The 19282-nt window shown below is 46.1% G+C and overlaps 1 protein-coding gene and 1 pseudogene across 1 annotated transcript in view; both read right to left on the bottom strand.

Moving 5' to 3' along the window:
* Positions 1-16787, bottom strand: part of LOC121833122 (juvenile hormone acid O-methyltransferase-like) — a 39748-nt gene extending 22961 nt beyond the window's left edge. Inside the window, exon 1 of the mRNA XM_042286224.1 lies at positions 16671-16787. Within this exon, the coding sequence (XP_042142158.1) occupies positions 16671-16787 (117 nt within the window). The remainder of the gene's footprint in view (positions 1-16670) is intronic.
* A 333-nt stretch (positions 16788-17120) lies between these two features.
* Positions 17121-18723, bottom strand: LOC115308517 (annotated as a pseudogene).
* Between the last annotated feature and the right edge of the window lie 559 nt (positions 18724-19282).

The raw sequence follows: 19282 nt of genomic DNA, 5'->3' as shown, positions 1-19282 counted from the left end.
ACGGCTAGTACGCTGCTGGAAGCGACTCCATGCACAGAGGCAAGAACATATCCTCTGACAACCTCTACGGCGCAGCACGAGGGACTGTATAGATCATGACACGAAACTGTCGTTCTGCAGGTCTAGTCCGTTTGGTCACGCGACAAGAGCGGTGACGATAGTCTACTTCATCTTACGATGGACCGCAACCGACAACACCAAAGCCATCGAAACCAATCCAGTGCCTTGTGAGCAGTGTGTCGAACCGAAAAAAAATACGGGTTCGGTTACGGTTCAGGTTCAGGTAAATTTATTTTGTTCCGGTTCAGTTCTGGTTCGATTAATTCAATCCGCGAACCGGTTCGCGAACCGGTTCGGGGCGCTGAACCGGTTCGCGACCCGGTTTGGAAATTATAAATGACAAATTGGAACATCAAAATAATTTACAAATAAAACATCTGAAATCAGCACATACGAAACGGGATACATCGTAGTGTAAGGCTCAGGGATTTCTACCAGGAATGGTTTCTTTATGTGCACTCAAAGGTTACCTCACCGACGTTTACGCATTCGGACTTCATCTAATTGGGTCCGACGCAGTAGCTGTAAAATCCGCGACCTCCTTACAAACCCACTTACAAGTACAACTCGCTAACTATCCCGCCACCTCGGCGTGTAAGCAATTGAAGGAACAGTGGGGAGAAAATACAGCTTTCTTTATCTGAACTAGCCCTCGGTAACTCAAATTAGACCCTTAAAGAAGTTTTCATTAAACAAGATACGGAATATGAAAAACACTTCACCGAACGCAACGCCAGAAGGACGTAATAAGATAAATATTAAAATAGAAGAGTTCGCTGTCTCACAAATATGTTAGCTTCTAAGTGCCTATACGACACCGGGTGTATCGTGGTGCTGGCTTTCGTCAGCGGCCGCCACTCGCAAAAGAAAACTAACTACACCGCACACTATATTACCTGGACGTCTAATGGGATGCGGGAGAAGGTAACCAGTTCTGTTCCAGTGACCACGTGGTTACCATGAGGTGCTGCTTTATGACGTAGGTTATTCTCTCTCAAAAAAAAAAAAGAACTTGCCACTGATTGATCTTTTATAAAAAATAAATACATAATTGTATTTAAGAGGCGTTAAAATTGGTATCATTGTTATTTTTATAAAGGCGAGCGACTAGGGTTTGTATCCCTGTTTTTTTTCCCCGCATTTATCGAGTTTCCGGTACGAAAAAATACGGCAAGTAAATCTTGACACTTCATAGCTCGATATACTCTGACCGGTGGTTGGGGCAGCGAAGAGCAGATATAATTCATTAATGCTCATTTGAAATGTAAATAAAATTTCTTTATCTCCCTCAAATATTATCAAACTCCACAGCCTTTTATTTTCTCATTCCGATGGGAGCAAGCTTCAAGAACTCGCGCGTTCTAGAAACGTGTTATGAAATGAGCACACAGCAGCATTTAGTATTTACGAGATTGTAGGAAAATAAAATCCCGTGACGCGATTTTTTTTTTTTTTTGCACAGCTTTCCATTTTTCTTTCTTCCGTGCAAGCCGCGACCAGCGCAATACTGGTTCCTATGTCGAGATTCATGGATGCAGCGTTTATATTCCTAAGACTGAGTGGAGAAGAAAAATATGTAAGCGAGGTGTGTGTCAGTTGACGGCACTTAAATAACAAAAGGCATTGATAGCACATTCATTGTCAACAGCGCGTGGCCGAACCGTTTTGACATGAGCCGGTAACCGTTATTTTTTCCGGTTCAGTTCCGGTTCGGGTTCATCACGATAACAATAGAACGGTTCGGGTTCGGGTTCAGTTCCGGAAGAAATACCGGTTCGGTTCCGGTTTTCGGTTCGGTTCGGTTCCGGTTCGACACCCTGCTTGTGAGTTCCGCGTGACCCTGGGGCGCAGCAACGCGCCGGGCATGTAATCCCGCTCGAGGTGCTGGATTTCCTGCGGTGACTCGTAGCGTCCGCAGCGGTCCATCGCAAGGTGAAACACAGTATGCAGAGTCTAAAGACCAAGAAAATAAGCGGGAATCCGCTACCTTGCTTGTAACCCTAACCCACAAGAATTTAAAACATATAACACAGAGAGCAAACATCGGAACAAAGACCAAGTAAAAGGCGAACTTACACGTAAAAATGCAGTATAAAAAAAGCAAGCGTCGGAGCAAAGCGCAAAAGGAAAAAAGAGAAGTAAACCTCGCTTCGTTGTAACGCCGAAGCGAACCCACATTTCGCACTTCAAATGAGTGCGCGCCAATGAACCTGGAAGGCCGCAGGGTTGGCCGCCTGCTAAATAACGCTCCTCGAACTATAAGAAAACAATAACTGAATCAATGCAGATTCTTGGGCTGGTTGATACTGGGAATTTGACGTCATGATGGCGCTTAAGACGAGGACAAAAGGGAGACAGACAACACCAAGCGCTACTTCAACTGTTTATTTTTGAACAATAGGGTGGGACATATATACACTCACACCGCTTCGGTGTTAGAGCCCGGGATTGGCTGAGGTGAAGCGGTGTGAGTTTATATATGTCCCCCCTATTGTTCAAAAATAAACAGTTGAAGTAGCGCTCCTTGTTGTCTGTCTCCCTTTTGTCCTCGTCTTAAGCGCCATCATGACGTCAAAAACAATAACTGATCATGTTTCGGCGGCGCGCGAGTCAACAGGTTGTCAGAGCTCTGCCAGTTATGAATCTTCCCCCTCCCAGATCTCAGTCTGTGCCCGCGTGTATTCCCCATGCCGTCGAAAAAAAAAGACAACAAGGACGATGAGGAACCGCATGGCGGTTTCTTTCTTAGCCGCTCCCTTCGTTTCTTTTGCTCGGTGCTTGGTTTCTTCTTTCGCTCGCTCTCGTGTAACGCCAGTGAAGCCCGCCGTCTGCGCGAAGGGCGCCACCGCCCCCCCCCCCCCCCCCTGCTCTTTGTTGTGACGCTAGTTTTTTGTATTGCATTTTTTGTGTATAAGTCTGTTAGAGCTCCAGGCAAGCTAGCTGTTTACCGCCCGCTGATTTTATATCTGAGCAACTGGCTCGCTGACTGGCTCGGTTTCGCTGACTGTAAACACTAAAAAATAAAATAATAAAAAAAAAACTGGGCCAATTTCATCCTGGGCAAACGTCATCTAATTCCATTCCCATTCCATTACCCTCAACGCTGCCGCCATTCCATTCTCATTTCATTGCGGGGTCGTGAAAATTCGTAATGATTCCGGAATCATTCCAACTCCGGGGTGGCAACTCCGCAACATAGATGTACTGTGCTGCAGTTCGAAGATGGTACTTGTATGCCCTCTCAGCTACCTCATCCGCTACGTTCCCGCAGTAGCATCGACTCTCAGGGTTCTTTACACCTGTCTACTTGCTTCCAGGCTTCGGATCGTAGAATTTGGAAGATTATTTGAGCGTGCCCCGTCGACGGTTGCATGCCGCGAAAGAGCGCCATGGCGTACACAGGATAGTATCCGCGTGGATAGGCGTACGTACACATCATAGAGCGGCAGCGGGAGATAGCGACAAGGTCATTTCGCCGCTCACTGGCGTAGGTGGTCCTTTTTACTGGTGTTGCATGATGTTAAGATTTTTGCTAGATATAAATACAAACCATGCTGAGAACTGCATGAGGCATTCGCAGTTCGGGACAAACGCAAAAATTGTGTAAATGAGGCATCAATCGCCCCTTCAAATAAAAGAGTTTGATTTTATCAAAAATGCTTTTCTCCAATGTGATGATGAGTAGGCTGGTTGATGGAGCCTATATATGTACATTTTCTTTCCGAATAAACTACAGTTGCGAGTGCGCCTTGTGTTTGTCTTACTTCGTCTTCGTCCTTGTTGTTCTTAGCGCTTTTATACCTTTGAAGGCCACGAACCAACTGACGCAAATAACCACCTTTTTAGTATGATGATTTAAAACAAAACTCTTAACGTTTGCCTATGATTTGATGCTTTTTTCTGTAAATTGGATTTGTGTTTCAAGAAAACGTATACGAGAAAGATATAACGCTGAACACGAGCAACAAGGATCGCTGTTTTGAGCGAATGGGAGATTTGAGCTTGATTTCTGCCTTCCACTTCGCTTGTCCGCTACGTAACATCCTATTGCCACAAAGCCAGAACGCAAAAGAAAAGAACGAAAACTACAAAAGTAACGTCTTATTGCAATTTGCAATGACGTTAGAACTTGGAAGAAAAATTACATATTTGTATAGCTAGGAAATAAATCAAGTATTTTGTGTTGTTTTACGATGTGATAATTAAAATTTTGTTTTGATAAACATAAATAAATATTTACAGTTATTGTTTCTCCCGCATTGTTATCATGAAAGGAAAAATTCAGTTAATCCCCTATGTTAAGATACGTCTAGTGTTAAAGAATTACTATACTTAGCAATAGTGAATTAGATAAAATAAATCCGATTTAAATCTTATAAACGTGATTTACTCATTTTATAATCATTATTGATTTTGTAAGTACGGATCCCGTTTATATGAATGCGCCACAATATAGACAACATTCGCGAGAACGAAATGAGTGAATACATAGATTTTTTCTCTTGCTATTATGGGCGACTCCCATCATAAACGTTTCTTTGAAAAAAAAACAAAAAAACAAACGAAGGTGTACATATTAGCAAGGCATCATTTAACTGCATACAAAACTTTAATAAAAAAAAAACGTACAATGTGCTTCGATTGTGCAGGACCCAATTAGAAAGAACCGAGTTAAGAAACTAGAAAATGTTAAAATAATGGTACTTTCGTTTATTTTTATTATGTATAGCAGACGCGATTCTGTTAAAACCATGCATGATCAACTGGATATTTAAAAAAAAACTTCCCACTTAGTACTTGTTTCGACTTTCCTTATGTAACACTACGTGTAGCGGAACTCCTGCTACGTTTTCTATACCCATTAAAAAAATTTAATTCTTTGTTGTTCTTTGAAAGTTGGGAAGATGTACATCATCCTCAGGTTCGTTGCTCACAGCGAAATTCTAACACTTTGATGCCTGAAACTGGGAACGCAACGATATAATCACTCCGAGATACCAGAGGGTCTGCAGGTACAACGAAACGGGCTGTGGATACTGCACCTACATAAGGCCCGAAAAAGCTACGACGCAGCGAGAGTCTGGGACGCTACCACGCAAGAAATCTCAATAATATAAAAATTCCCACAGTCGCTATGACGATACGAACCCGAGAGCCGCAAGAATGGAAAGTCTTAATAGGAAAAAAACAAAAAAAGTCCTAGGGTTCCCCCCCCCCAAAAAAAAAAACAACGTTATTTACGACATAGACTCAGCTATTCAGACCCTATTGAAAATCGCTCTGATGGGACTTCAGGATTTGTTTAAAGGGTGTGAAGGGGACTTCAGGAATTTCTGAGATGTTTGAAGGAGGCACCGATCTTTCCTGGTGGGTTGACTGGCCCCGTCAGAGGCTCTCCTGAAATGTCTAAAGTGCCCTTTACAATGCCTTGAAATGTCTTAAAGCCTGTTAAGAACTTTTCTAATGGGGTCGGGAAAACCTTCAGGCTTCTTGAGATGTCTGTGGGCAACGGCCTATGTGGAAAAACACATTTCGCAGAATTAATGAACATACCTGCTTATTGTACGCTACGGAGGAAAACAATAAGTACTTGGAGAATGCCGATCGTGTGTGTGTACGGTCAGATTTTTATTACTGCTCTTCTATCAAATACGAGTGGGCTCCTGGACGCGTCTGTTACTACCCGTTTGTTCGGTCGCCAAAGAGGCCACTGAGGGCGACCGCCCCATGTGGAGAATTAACGAGCCGCGGGCCGAGTGGTGTTGGCCGAGCGGCGTTTTGAGGCAAACGCAATCCTCTCCGCTCGAGGCGAAATCCGTGCAACCATGCATAAAAAAAAACAAGAAAAAAAGAAAAAAAAAAGCCGAGAGCAGTGCGCGCTTCCCAGGAACAGGGACGCACGCGGGAGCGACTCGTTCCGGGTACCGGTCCCTCCACGGGGGACTGTCCGCAAAAAGCAATCGCCTGTCTCCGCCCGGCGATGGGGAGAGGGTGCAGGGCTGCCAGGCCAGCGGTCCGGGGGGGGGGGGGAGGGTGGTGTGTGCGAGCGGGGGAGGCCATAGCCATTTTCTCTCTGCTTCGTGTGCGGTTCCGGTTATCCCACGAGCCGGGATGGTTGGAGCGGACCAATTTCCTCCAGGAAGGTGAGCATGCATGGTTTTGAGGGCTCGCCCCTTGGTCTGTTTTGATCGGTGCAGTTTCTTTCTTGGTACCGCAGGTGAACCATAGTTCGGCGCAGGCCGCCTTCAGCACCGCTCGAGCGCCATTGTGTTCAGCGCATTCAAGGTGATGGTGGCCGGTGTCGGCTTACTCACTGCAATGCCTGGCAGTCGGGGTCAGCGTCCCACCGCATGTGTTGCCTGCGCACCGAGATTATGGCACTGCGGGTGTTGAGACGGTGGATGACGGCCGCTGTCCGGACTTGTTCCTTGCGCCTCTTCGTCCGTCCGACTTCAGACCAGCGAGCGAAAAATACGCCGAAGACGCCGGCGCGATGTCATCATGGACGAAACCGTGACTGTGCTCGGGATTTTTCAACGGCGGCGGGTGCTGCTTACTAGTTCGTGGTTATCGCTAAACGTGCTTACTGAGACTGTGTATGTGTCCGTGAGGTGCACCTACTCGGTTTTATTAGCTGAACTACCGTACATCAGGAATATACCCAGCGGCATTGTGAGTACTTCGAAAGGTATTTTTCTTTGTGATAAAGAATTCAGTTGTCCCTGTTTAATATGATCTCTTTCGTCTACAGCTCCTTGCGCCGGGTTTGAACAAGCGTTGCTTTTTATCACCTTTTTGAGTTATTATATGCATGTAAAACTAAATATCGGCAATAAATGTTTAATGTTTTGACCTGCATTTTTGTCTATGGTTCAGTCATTTGGGCGTCTAAAGGGTTGATGGGCTAAAGGGTCTGACGGGTTGAAGGGCAATGGGGCTAAAAGGTTTTTCTATGGGGTATTCTTGAAGGGTTTTTGGTAGGGTATTTTTGAAGGGTTTTGAAGGCTTGTGAGGTCTCATAATCCTTCAACGCTGACGGGCCCTTTAGACATATTTTCAATAGGGGTACTACGGAGTCGAGTGAAAAATGAACCTACTGTCTGCTTGGTGTAGTGCCCTTCAGCTACACCGAAACGACGTGGAGGCTGAAATCAAACCGCTGGTACCCAAGAAAGACCTTGAACAGAGCTCCGTTCGCACGATTTCATGCAACGACCGGATCATTACGTACATAGCCAAGCTCAGTCAAGAAATGGAGGAAGTCCAAGAAACGAGGATTCAAGCCGATGTAATGCAGGTGCAGAACAAAAGCGACGGAAACGTTGCAACTCCGAAGGTGGAGCTTCGTATCCAAGACTTCAGTGATTTAAAGCTGCACCAACGGAGTAACGACCTCTCTGGGGAGAGTTCAAACATGCCATCTCTGAAAACGAAAGGCTGTCTAATGCTGAGAAGTTTTTATAGCTAATTTAAATGCTCACGGGAAACGGAGCAGCAGCGGTAGCCGGTGTTCAAGTGACGGGAGAAAAGTACGATGCTTTCGTTGAACTTCTGAGGGAGAGTTTCGTTCGATAAGATGTTCTGTCCCAGAAGCACCTCACCTAACTGCTCCCATTGCCAGCGATACGAAAGTGAAATCGGTGAGCGGCTTACAACGTCTCAATGACTTTAACCCAAGTTATCTGATGTCACGGAGCTCGTCGTCAAGAACGACAGTTACGAAGTCGCGCTACACTCTGTGCAGCTGAGAGTGCTGACAATATACTTTTTGGCCGAGTATCCCAACTGTCGACGTTTTTAAAAAAGTAAAATTACGGTCTAAAACAAAGGAACTTTTCAACGCTCCCTGAAGTTTGTGGTCGGTTTGGCTTGCTGCATACCCGGCCCGGATGAATAGCATGGAGCGAACGGTTTCAACAATAAGAAACTACCTTTAAATGGACATGGGCAAGACGACCAACATTGTTACCAGCGGCGCCTTAGTCTAAGCAGCGACTCCCCGCGCGCCACCTCTCATCCGCCTTATCTATGCGGCGCGTACGATGTGTGCGGGGCTGTCGTGACGCCGCCGCCAGGGAAAACTTCGTCACCTCTGCCCCGCAGTCGGGCAACTGGGCTGGGGAGCCGCCAGGGTGCCCACACTTCCCCTCCCCCGGCCCTCACCAGCACATGCAGAAGCAGACTAATGAAGGTGGTTCGCTTGGGTGGTGATCTCCGTCGGGCTCCAGCTTACAATAGGGCGCAGCCAACGCCTGTCGCCTGGCTGGCAGAAGAGGTCCAGTCGACCGCACAAGTGACGAGGAGTTCGACTCTTACTTAATAAGCGACGACGGCCTTCTGCTGCGCTACATTCCAGGCTGACGACGGTCCCGATGGCTCCGCGTTCCGGACCATGATACCCCGCAAGCTACGTAAGCTCTTCATCCAATACATCCATGACTCTGCCTTGGCAGGACACAGCAGTGAGAGCAAGACTTACGAAAAGTTATCCCAAATTGCTACCTGGCCAGGCATGAGGCAGGATGTGCTCCGATACGCACGTAGCTGCTCGGTGTGCCAGAAGGCAAAACCACGTGGTGGTCAGCCCCCCGATCTTATGCAACCAATCGTGAACCGGAGCCCTTGAGAGATTTGTTGCTGTGACGTCATGGGCCCCTTCCCACGTAGTCACCGTGGCAATCAGTACTTGTTCGACGTAACCGACCACTTCCCAATGTGGGTTGAGTTATTTTCTTTGCGGAAGCTAGATTTGCAAACAATCTGGGAGTCTCTACTCAAAGCATTTGCTAGGTTTGGCTTTCCAGCAGAACTTGTAAGCGATAATGCATGCTATCTAACAACTAAAGTGTTCGTGGACGCATGCCGAGTACTGAGAATTAAGCTCAAAAGAACTTCTTCAAACAAACATCACTTAAAAGATAAATCGGAACCTTAAGATGAGGCTAGTGGCCTGCACCGAGCGCCGGAAGGACTGAGACGCGAAACTGCCGGAGCTGGCATTGGCAACCCGTACGGCCACTAATCGGTCAAAGGGTCTCACTCCTGTCAATTTGAATTTCGATTCGATTTCACCACTCGGCTCCAAAATCCACTTTCAAGCTACGCGGATCCGTCCGCAAAACCGCAAGTGCAAAAAAGCCATACAACCGAAAAGTCTACGGCATATCCATTATTTGTAAAATACGGCGCGCAGGAAGACGAGCGGTAAATTCAGGGTATACAAGTTTGGCAGCTTGAGAACATGGCTATCTTTCCCATACTTGATTACCTTAAGACCGAATGGAGCTAAACAGAAGAACACAAAGAAGCGAATACTCATAGACTAAAACGTGAAGTCAAGGCACTCTCTGTGTCATTGATTGGATTTGCTAGCAGATCAACTCGCAAGGAAAAGCATCGAAGGCCGTTCTTCTTTCCGCATAGCTTGATCGCCCCCATTGGTTCGTAGAATTGGGTGCGCTTGGATTTCAAGTAAAACAAAGCATGGCTTACCGAATTCGAGTTAACTTACGTAATACTGCATTTTTTAAATTATTATTGAAGGTTTTCTTTCTTCGAAATTGGTTAACGTTTACGACCGCGTCGGACGCCTGTGCACAAATGAGACGCGATATTTAGCAGTATATTCACCAGATGTATGAAACTTAATTTATAAATATTCCTGTATACGGCATACTCCAACCGTGAATTCGTTGCCCATCGTCCAAATGTGACGCAGCAGCTAGTGGTGAGTAGTCAGAAAAATAAGTGACCTGCTCTGTTAACTGCAGAGCTTAGGGTTCTAGGGTCCGCCATAGCGAGAGCAAAGCGACGAAAGCCACGAGGATCAGACATTAGAGTGTGTCTGCGCCTTTTATACGGTCCTTGTGACTCTTATAGTCACCGACATGATGAGAACGACGGGGAGCGAAATACCAGATTTAGCTTTCCCGCTTACAGCGTATCTGCGTCTTGTGAATCTAGAACGCGCGTGCGCAGTCATAGCACGGCAGAAAGCACGGAGAGCGTGCTGGGGCGGGGTGTTCAAAAGACACGGCCTGTCCTTTTCACTCTGACAGAGAGAATAGACAACGCGACGCTATCAAATCGGCTCGTGATGACTCGGAACTACCAGCGCTAGCTGCTGAGGCTGACGTGACTCCCGGGAGGGAATTCCGTCGTTCTGTATTGTATTGGGGTAGAGCCTCCTCTATACTCACGAAGCCTGGCAGTTCGACGTCGGAGCCATAGAGTGCCCGGTCGCAAATTTGGAGCGCGAGCATCTGGTACCATAGAGCATCAAAGAGCCATTTCTAGGGTACCTGGGCGTCAGTGCGCAGCTTTTGCAGTGGCGAGAATTCCCGAAACACACTTGTTTGCTCGGTAGAGGTGTGTTTCTGCGTCTCGCCGCAGCGGGGAGCCAGTCACGTCGCTCTCGTCTAATCCGTTGTCTGCCGCTCCACGTTTTATATTTAGGAGGCCGCTTCTCGCGGCGATCAGCCAGGCTTTGTCAGTATATAAGAGGCTAGGGTTGGGCGAGGCGTCTCAGTTTTCTCAGCACTTAAATTTGAAAGGTAATAATACAGAGCAGAGTATATGGTCTCAACTCTAATGAGAGGTGTGGCATGTTTTTGAAGATGGGAAACGAGCCTCCAAATAGAATGAGCCAGATAACGCTTATATTTTAAAATATTATTCACTCAAATATATATCTCAAATTCGGGTATTGTCCCCTCACACACGAAAGCCGACATCGACCGCGGGGATAAAGTTGTGCCGAAGAAATTACTTTAATATTGCAGGCTCCATTCTTGAACCTATTATCAGTTACTGGTGAAACACGCTCTATCTTATATTGCTCATAAATTTAACAAAAGAACAAAATTGATACAATCTCGTACGGCACCTTTTAACTTAGTCATATGCGCACTTTACGTGCCATAAATACACTAATATTGGACGTGCTAGGCAATAAGAGGATAATATCCAGTAACTAAAAAATGTCGACGAGTCACCCGTACGTTCGATGTTATCTAACATGTCAATCACCGGTGACCTTCTGAGCATTTAAAAATATTACAAGAATGTTGCTTCTTTAATAAAATATTTCACACAAAAATGGCTGAAGTTCAAGGAATTCACATCCAACTAAAAGTAAGGGTACAGCCATTCTTTACTCGGGGTAATTGCGGGCTAACTAACAGTGTGGTTTTCAAGGGGCTGTAATTTGCCGTACCCTATCTTAGCATGTTTCCAAAGTCCTTCGAACCATTGGATAGCCCGGCGCTGAACGTATTCATATCCATCAGCACTCGTCGTACGGGTGCTGCAGGCCATGAATCCTACTCTCTGTCGCGCACATGTTTTAGCCGTAAAACGCGTCACGCTTTAATGAGAAATGTGGGTTTGATATACTCAAAAAATGAAAGCCGCTTACAACTCCCTGTAACGCCGAATTAGAGCGCAGCTCTTGAGGAGGAGGAGGGAAGGGCACTGGGGGGGGGGGGGGGGGGGGTTAAACTAACCAGGGGGGGGGGGGTCACGTGACCTTGGGGTCACGGGACCCCCAATGCCGATGATGTCATCACTGACGTCACTGATGACGTCATGAGTGACGATGACGATGCTGGTACCGATGACGTCATCAGTGATGATGACGATGACGATGTGGATGCCGGTGACGTCATCAGTGATGATGACGATGACGATGTGGATGCCGGTGACGTCATCAGTGATGACGATGACGATGTGGATGCCGGTGACGCCATCAGTGATGATGACGATGACGATGCGGATGCCGGTGACGTCATCAGTGATGATGACGATGACGATGTGGATGCCGGTGACGTCATCAGTGATGATGACGATGACGATGTGGATGCCGGTGACGTCATCAGTGATGATGACGATGACGATGTGGATGCCGGTGACGTCATCAGTGATGATGACGATGACGTCATCGGGGGTCACGCGACGTCGGCGGGGGTCACGTGACCTCGGGGTGTCACGTGACCTCGAGGAGGGGGTCACGTGACCTCAGGGGAGTCACGTGACTTCGGGGGGTCACGTGACCTCGGGGGGGTCACGTGCCCCCCACGAGGTCACGTGACCCCGGTGGGGGGCTCGCGCGGTGCATTATGGGACATTTCCCATGATGCACCGGGGTCACGTGACCTCGGGGGGAGTCACATGCCCCCCCACGAGGTCACGTGACCCCGGTGGGGGGCTCGCGCGGTGCATTATGGGACATTTTTCATGATGCACCGCGCGGTTTCGCCGACGGCGACGGCGACGGCGACGCCGACGCCGCTCAAGCCGGAAACGGGCCCCTAAGAGCTGCGCTCTAAAAGAGTCGAAATGAGCGGGAACTGAGACAAGTTATTTGTTCTACTTTTTATGTCCGTAGTTTCGAGAAAATAATTTGCAGCTTTCGGTCATTGCCCGAGACATCCGGCACGTGTTTTGATACAGTACCCCCCATAAATCCCATGTCGACGTATCCGGTTTTTAAACAAAAGGGTGAGTTGAGCAGTGCCATACGTAGGCGGGTGAACATCCTTTGTGTGGAATATGCCTAAACATCCGCCACGTGTTTTGATACAGTACCCCCCCGCAAATCCCATGTCGACGTATCAGGTGTTTAAACAAAAGGGTGAGTTGAGCAGTGACATACGTAGGCGGGTGAACATCCTTTGTGTGGAATATCTCTTGCTTGTTAAGTTTGCACGTAACGTGCCCTCTTCGATGACACATCCATTGGTTTGCTCCTGTATCATGTAGTCTGAGTTGTAGAATCAAAGAATTTTGTTCGGGAAACTCGTAGTTGAATTATTTATAGCTTTTTCGGTTTATATCTGCGATTTTCGTTCATTACGAAGCCCTTGTAGCCAATACTCACAAACTTCAGTAATAAAATTTGGAGCATAAATTGTTTGGAAATACGATAAGGTTAAGCATATGTAAAGTATTGGTTCGCTCTCTTGGGTCCGCAGAAAGGAGGGGAGAGAGCGAGATTAAGATTGAATGAAGGAACACTGAAAAATTAAGGTTATACAATTTTTGGGCACAAAGTTCTACACAAAAATGCACAAGCTCAAACAATTAAAACACTGATAAAACGCGAGTAAGAAAACATTAGACGTACTCGCGCGGGTGGAGGGCATGGGGAAGATAGATATAATTTGTTGGTGTTTACAGATTAAACATTTAAAAAAAATGTGGGTAAGATCCTCAATCCTCTTAAGCAGTGCGTGTTCCATATTTAATTAATCATCTAAATAATACAGCACACATATAGTAGAACAATATACAACTACAGATGTAAATGCACAACAATAAATTGTGTCGCCCGGTAAATAAATTGGCTGCTAACTTGTGATCTTTATAAAACAAAAGTAAATACATGTCTACCTAATACCAAGGTGGGAAATAAAATAAAATTATAATATAAATAATGATTTTAGCCATAATTTATGCCGTCATTTAAGTCAAACTAATTTTATTATGATGTTAAAAGTTTTAAAAGCGCCGAAAAAAACAAGGACGAAGACGAAGTAAGGCAAACACAAGGCGCCTTTGTAACTGTAGTTTATACGGAAAGAACACATACATATATCACGAAAATGGGCCAGTCTAGTCGTCATCACATTGGCGCTAATAATTTTTAATGAACTCATTTTTTTGTTTGAAAAGGCGATTGATGCCTTACTTATACAATATTTACCTTTATCCTGAATTTCAAATGTCTCCAGTAGTTATCTGCTTGTTTTGTTTTTGTATTTGTCTCAGAAGACGAAGCCCAGAGTTACAAAAAATCGTTGATGTAGACGATGTTCGGCCACTTGCAACAATGGGCCTGATGGCGAACACGTTGCGAAGTGAAGTTCAGTCAGGTGGTATTAGACTTTAACTTAGATATATTTATTTAACATAGTACGTTGACAGCGGTGGGCGCGACCCGACGTCGCCGCCCGGCACGTTCCGTCCTCCAAAACCCCAACAAGGAACCCAACTTCAACTCAGCTCGATCAGTGTCAAAAAGCCCCGTCTCATCCTTGGCCCATCCATTTTAGAGTCGGAGTGAGTTCCCTCTCCCAATCGTCCGAACCAATTGAACAGTTTCAAGTTTCAAGTTTCAAGTTTCAAGTTTATTTTCTCTTCAATGAAGAGTGGGAGGATGGGAAAAAAGCAGTAGGAACTGCTTGACAGAGTCCCTTCCTCCCCTTCGGCAGCAACAGCAGTCATCGCAGAGCAAACAATCTCACATACAAAATTAAACAAAACAGTAACGATACAAAAATAACTATAGGTACACTATTTTGACTAGTTAAAATATTACAATTCAACAAATCTGGAACGTAAGCACTTTTTGGAAATGACTTCAACTTCAACACCCAAAAGGGACATAGTATTTAAAACTTTAGGTAGCCTATACTGCAGCATCTGGTCACCATAATTGGTTCTTGAACGAGAGACTATCCAGGTGTCAGCGTGTCGAACAGCATATGAAATCTGCTTTGTTTGTAAGGAGGACAGGGAAAGGAAGATACTGTCTGGCTTATTTAATGCTGTTTTGTACATGAGAATAAGTTTATAGTCATAATAATTTGTTATTTTAATCAGGCCTAATCTTTTGAACATGGGTGTTGTGTGGCTACAGTAAGCCTCATTGCAGATCGCACGAATTGCTTTTTTTTGTAACAAATAAAGAATGTTAATATTCGAATAAGTAGAATTTCCCCATACCAAAAAGCAATAATTAAAACAAGAATAAAACAAAGAGTTGTAAATAAGAAGCAATACCGATGAAGGTAGTTTTTCCCTGCACTTATAAATGATACCCACTACTCTTGATAGCTTTTTTGCAGTAGACTGAATGGACTCATCCCATCGCAAATATTCGTTAAACAGTACCCCAAGCACCTTAACTGTCTTAACCATTTCGATAGTTTGTGCACCTAAGGTAAGGGCCTGCTGCTGACATATATTATTTATTCCTTTTGATCTAAAAATGACAGACTTTGTTTTTTTACTGTTTATAACTAGTGAGTTAGAAATAGTCCATTCATTCAGTTTATGAAGAAACCGATTACCAGCTTCTATCAATTCAGAAGTATTTCTGCCCGAGAAAAAAATGGAAGTATCATCCGCATAAATTATCATATGCACCTTAGAGTCAATATTTACTATATCGTTGATATATAAGTTAAAAAGAAGCGGCCCTAAAATACTTCCTTGCGGAACGCCATTTTTCATTTGTCTACTATTAGAGTGGTAGCCATCTATTACCACCATCTGAAACCGGGATTGCAAGTAACTTCTTATAATGTCAAGAGCTTTACCTCTAACGCCGTAAGCTAGCAGTTTTTGTAGTAAGGTTTCATGGTTAAGGCGGTCAAATGCCTTCGAAAACCCCACGCTATTTGCTTTCTGGTAGACGGTCGGTCCTGAAAGCACAAAAGATCAACAACATGCTGTCTCAAACGGATAACCAAAATAAAACACACAAAGACCCCACGTTTTCTTCGACAGACATTACAAGAAAGTGCTGTGATGATGGGCACACCCACGAAACCGGCCCGCTCACACAATGAAAGCAAGGCCGACATGTTCGGCACGGTTTACTACCCCAAAAGCGCCATCCGGCAGCCACCCACGGCAGTGCATCCCATTGTCCCAGCTCCCCAATTAGGCAGACGCCCGCTCGAGGCGCCCCTGAGGGCGACATCTCCCCCATTCCCGCGGTCAGCCCGCCGTCTCCCCCCCCCCCCCCCCCCCCCCCCCCCGTTTTGGCGATATTTCCGACGACACAGCTGCGCTTCGACACAAACTGACAAAAAAAAAAGAAGGAATAATATGCCTGTACCTAACTCCTCCCCACCAAGAATGTTGCGGAGAGACTCGATGTAGTAGTAACATTTTCCTCTAAACACTCAAACGAAAGCCAACAAATGCGATGCAAGGCACTCGATTTCGACTCTGAATACATAATACACTTAGAATACATTTGCACGAACTGCACAGATCACATTCTTCAGAATGACACACGTCAATAAAACTTAATAAAAAACGCCACGCAGAAGTCAGAATGTGCAAAACTCCCCCCAGTAAGCACACATGTGTCGAACCAAACCCTGTACATTCCAAGATCGTGCACATCATTCGGAGGTCATATGACTAAACATTTACGTCCTGCTTTGTTATTCGCGGTGAATATGGCTGATGCACAGCGTTCATGCCACCAAATATGCTTATCAATCCCACTAAAATTTACCCACTCAAGCGTTACAGATATACACACTTCACACCTTAGTCGTTCCTGTCCAGCCTCGACAAAGTGTCGGCACACTTATTCAGAGATCCCCGAATATGAATCATTTCAATGTCATATCTCTGCAATGTCAAAGACCAACGTGTCACCCAAGCACTGGAGGAAGCCGACCGGACCAGGTGGGATACGTCAAAGGATTGTGATCTGTGGCCGACCTTCGTTTTCGCTCCAAAAAGCCAGATATCAAGTTTTCGTTGTGCCCACACATGGCATATTCCTCCCTCTTAATTGCCGACCATTTCGCTTTCCTCTCACTGCGTTTCTTCCTCAGAAACACAATCTGTCTTTGCGTTCCGCCCACCTCTTGGGATAGGCACGCGCAAAACGCAAATTCCGAAACATCTGTCGTCACAACACACTCGCGACTAGGGTCGGGTGCCGTTAGCTCAGGCGGTACCACTAGTTCAGCCTTCGCCATACTAAAGGCTCCAAGGAACCACACTTGGAACTCTTCGGTGTGTAAGCTCTGTAAGGAAAGGACAGCTTACGAGTATCTGGGGATATAGTCACGGTAATGATTAAGCAGCCCTGTTTTGCTTCTTTGTTCTCTGTGGCTTTATATCAGCAATCGCCCGAAACCGCTCAGGGTCTGGCGGGCGAGTTCCCGACCCCACCACATGTCTGAGGCGCTTAACTCTAGATTGAGCGGACTTGCACCTCGCAGGATCGGCACTGAGCGCCACATTATTTATCATCAGAAGTACCCCACACAAATGGTTCACAGAATCTCCCGTTTCATCTTTAGGCGAGTTCATTGGCCTGCATCTGGCACTTTCTGTCGTCGAAATGTCTGCCCATCAGGTTCCCCCGCTGCTAATAAGTCAGGTTCAGGAACTGCTGCCGACATCTCTCCAAGGGAAAAGATTTCCGCTCCCGAAGAATTCTCCCGATTCGTTTCGACTGTGTGAAGCTCTTCTGAAGCCATAATGTCAGCTTCAGAAGGTGGTAACGTCTTTCCAACCCCTGATGTGTCCACATCAAAAACAGTTACAGGAGGCTCCCCGACATCGAAAACGCCCGTGTCTGACAGTTCTCCTACATCTAAGTTTCCAGATATAGAAGTCTTCCCAACTGCCGAGGTCTGCTGCAGAAATAGTTGCAAGAAACTCTCCTGGCGCTGAGATGGCTATGCCAAGAAGAGCACTTAGGAGCTCTCTCTCTCGGCTTTATTGTTTGCTTCGGAAGCAGTTATTACCTCGGCGTCTTTGGCACCCGAGACTTCTGTCTGAAGAACAGTTCCCGAAGAACCCTCGGCAATAATGCCGCTGCTTTCACAGACGCTGACTTGAGGCTCTTTGACCACCAAGGTTTCTTCGTTAGATACAGCACCAGGTAACTCCTTCGCAACTTTAGCAGTAGTCGCTCCTGTTCTAATGTTTGTAACCGTGGACGCTAAATCAACTTCCGGATTCTCAGCAGCAGAGGCCCCTCCAGCAGGAGTCTCGTCTTGCAGTTCTCCTACTTCTACGGCTCCAACGGCAGCCTCATCGACTCCCCCTGCTCGATTTCAGATTGGCACATACCATCGTTTTATAGAGCCTCAGACGTCAGTGAGTTATCCCTATGAACGTGTTTTACCATTGTGCCTATTTCTCTCACCTCATCCTTCATCACAAGCTTAACTCGCTTCAGCTCCTGGTATGCCTCCGTAATAAGCAACACATTAAGGGCACTCGACAGCTCCTTTGTCCCCGCACACAACGTCAACCCCTGCTGGCTGACACTGCCTGCTTCCTCCGATAGGCTAAGAGGACCATAAACTAAGTCTACAGATACCAGTTGTTCAAATGCTCCCTTTAACTTTATCTTTCCACAACTCTGTCCTAAGCACGACGCGGGCACGACGTCCGATCTCAATACTGTGATCTCCAATCCCGAATATAAGCATGCCGGAGGAGGCTGGTCCACTGCCAGTAACTTCACCCACTTAAGGGCTGCTCTAGCTTCCCTTACATGGTTCTCATGTATCTCCTCTGGCTCAACTTCCTGCTCCGGAAGCAACGCTGTACGTTATCTACCACTTTGCTCTGCTCGAGCCTTTTGCGGTCCTTCTGACTTTGAATCCTCTGCCGTCGCGCCTGCTGAAAGTGGCCCAGAACGCCACAGTTAAAACACCTCGGTTGGTTTATCCGCTCCTCATTACGTCCCGTGCTACGGGACGCTGCTCATCTAGTCTCCTTCGGTTTCTCGTACCTACCCCTGTTGGGTAGTTTTGCAAATGGCCCATCCTTGGCAGAAGCCCTCTTGCTCCGGCAGCTTTCCTCGAAATTTTCGGCAAGCCCCGCTATCTCTTTTGGCTTCAGCCAGCCATTCGTTTCATTTTGGAGCACATACGTTCTCACCTCATCGGGCATTACCTGTTTTACTCTGTCGGCTATTATTAGTTATTTCAGTTCATCGATCGTTTTAATCTCTCGACTACTTAAGTAGTATAACGAGAACGTCTCTAGCTTTGGTAAACTGAGCCCACGGCTCTCCCTCTTCCCTGTGTGCTGCAAAGTATAATCTCTGATATTCATTTGCTGTCATCTTAAGCGCTCTCAGAATTTTGGTCTTCAGTTCCACGTAGGGCATTATTTGTCTAGGCGACTAGCTCGCAGTGAACGTTCTCATCTTTTCGTTTAAGAAGGGCAGGATAACAGCGCTCTGCACCTCCTCGGAAATTTGGAGTGATGCCAAAGACGTATCGACGTTCTTAAACCAAGCGGGCACCCTATTCAAAAAGACATTTTACCGGAATTTCATTTCCAGTAAACTAATATTTTACTGGATTATGTGACTCTTTTAGCTTTCGGTAAAGCCAAAATTTACCGGAATTTCACCGGATTTTTTATCCGATTGTCACCGGACATTTTTATCGAATGTCATCAGTTTTTCAGCAAAATTTTATTTCCAGTCAAAAATAAATTTTAC

The sequence above is a fragment of the Ixodes scapularis genome, unplaced genomic scaffold, assembly GCF_016920785.2.
Source record: "Ixodes scapularis isolate PalLabHiFi unplaced genomic scaffold, ASM1692078v2 PGA_scaffold7__128_contigs__length_106722199, whole genome shotgun sequence".
In the NCBI taxonomy this organism is placed as follows: Eukaryota; Metazoa; Arthropoda; class Arachnida; order Ixodida; family Ixodidae; genus Ixodes; species Ixodes scapularis.
The sequence above is the reverse complement of the archived record's forward strand: the minus strand, read 5'-3'. Positions and strand labels throughout refer to the sequence as shown.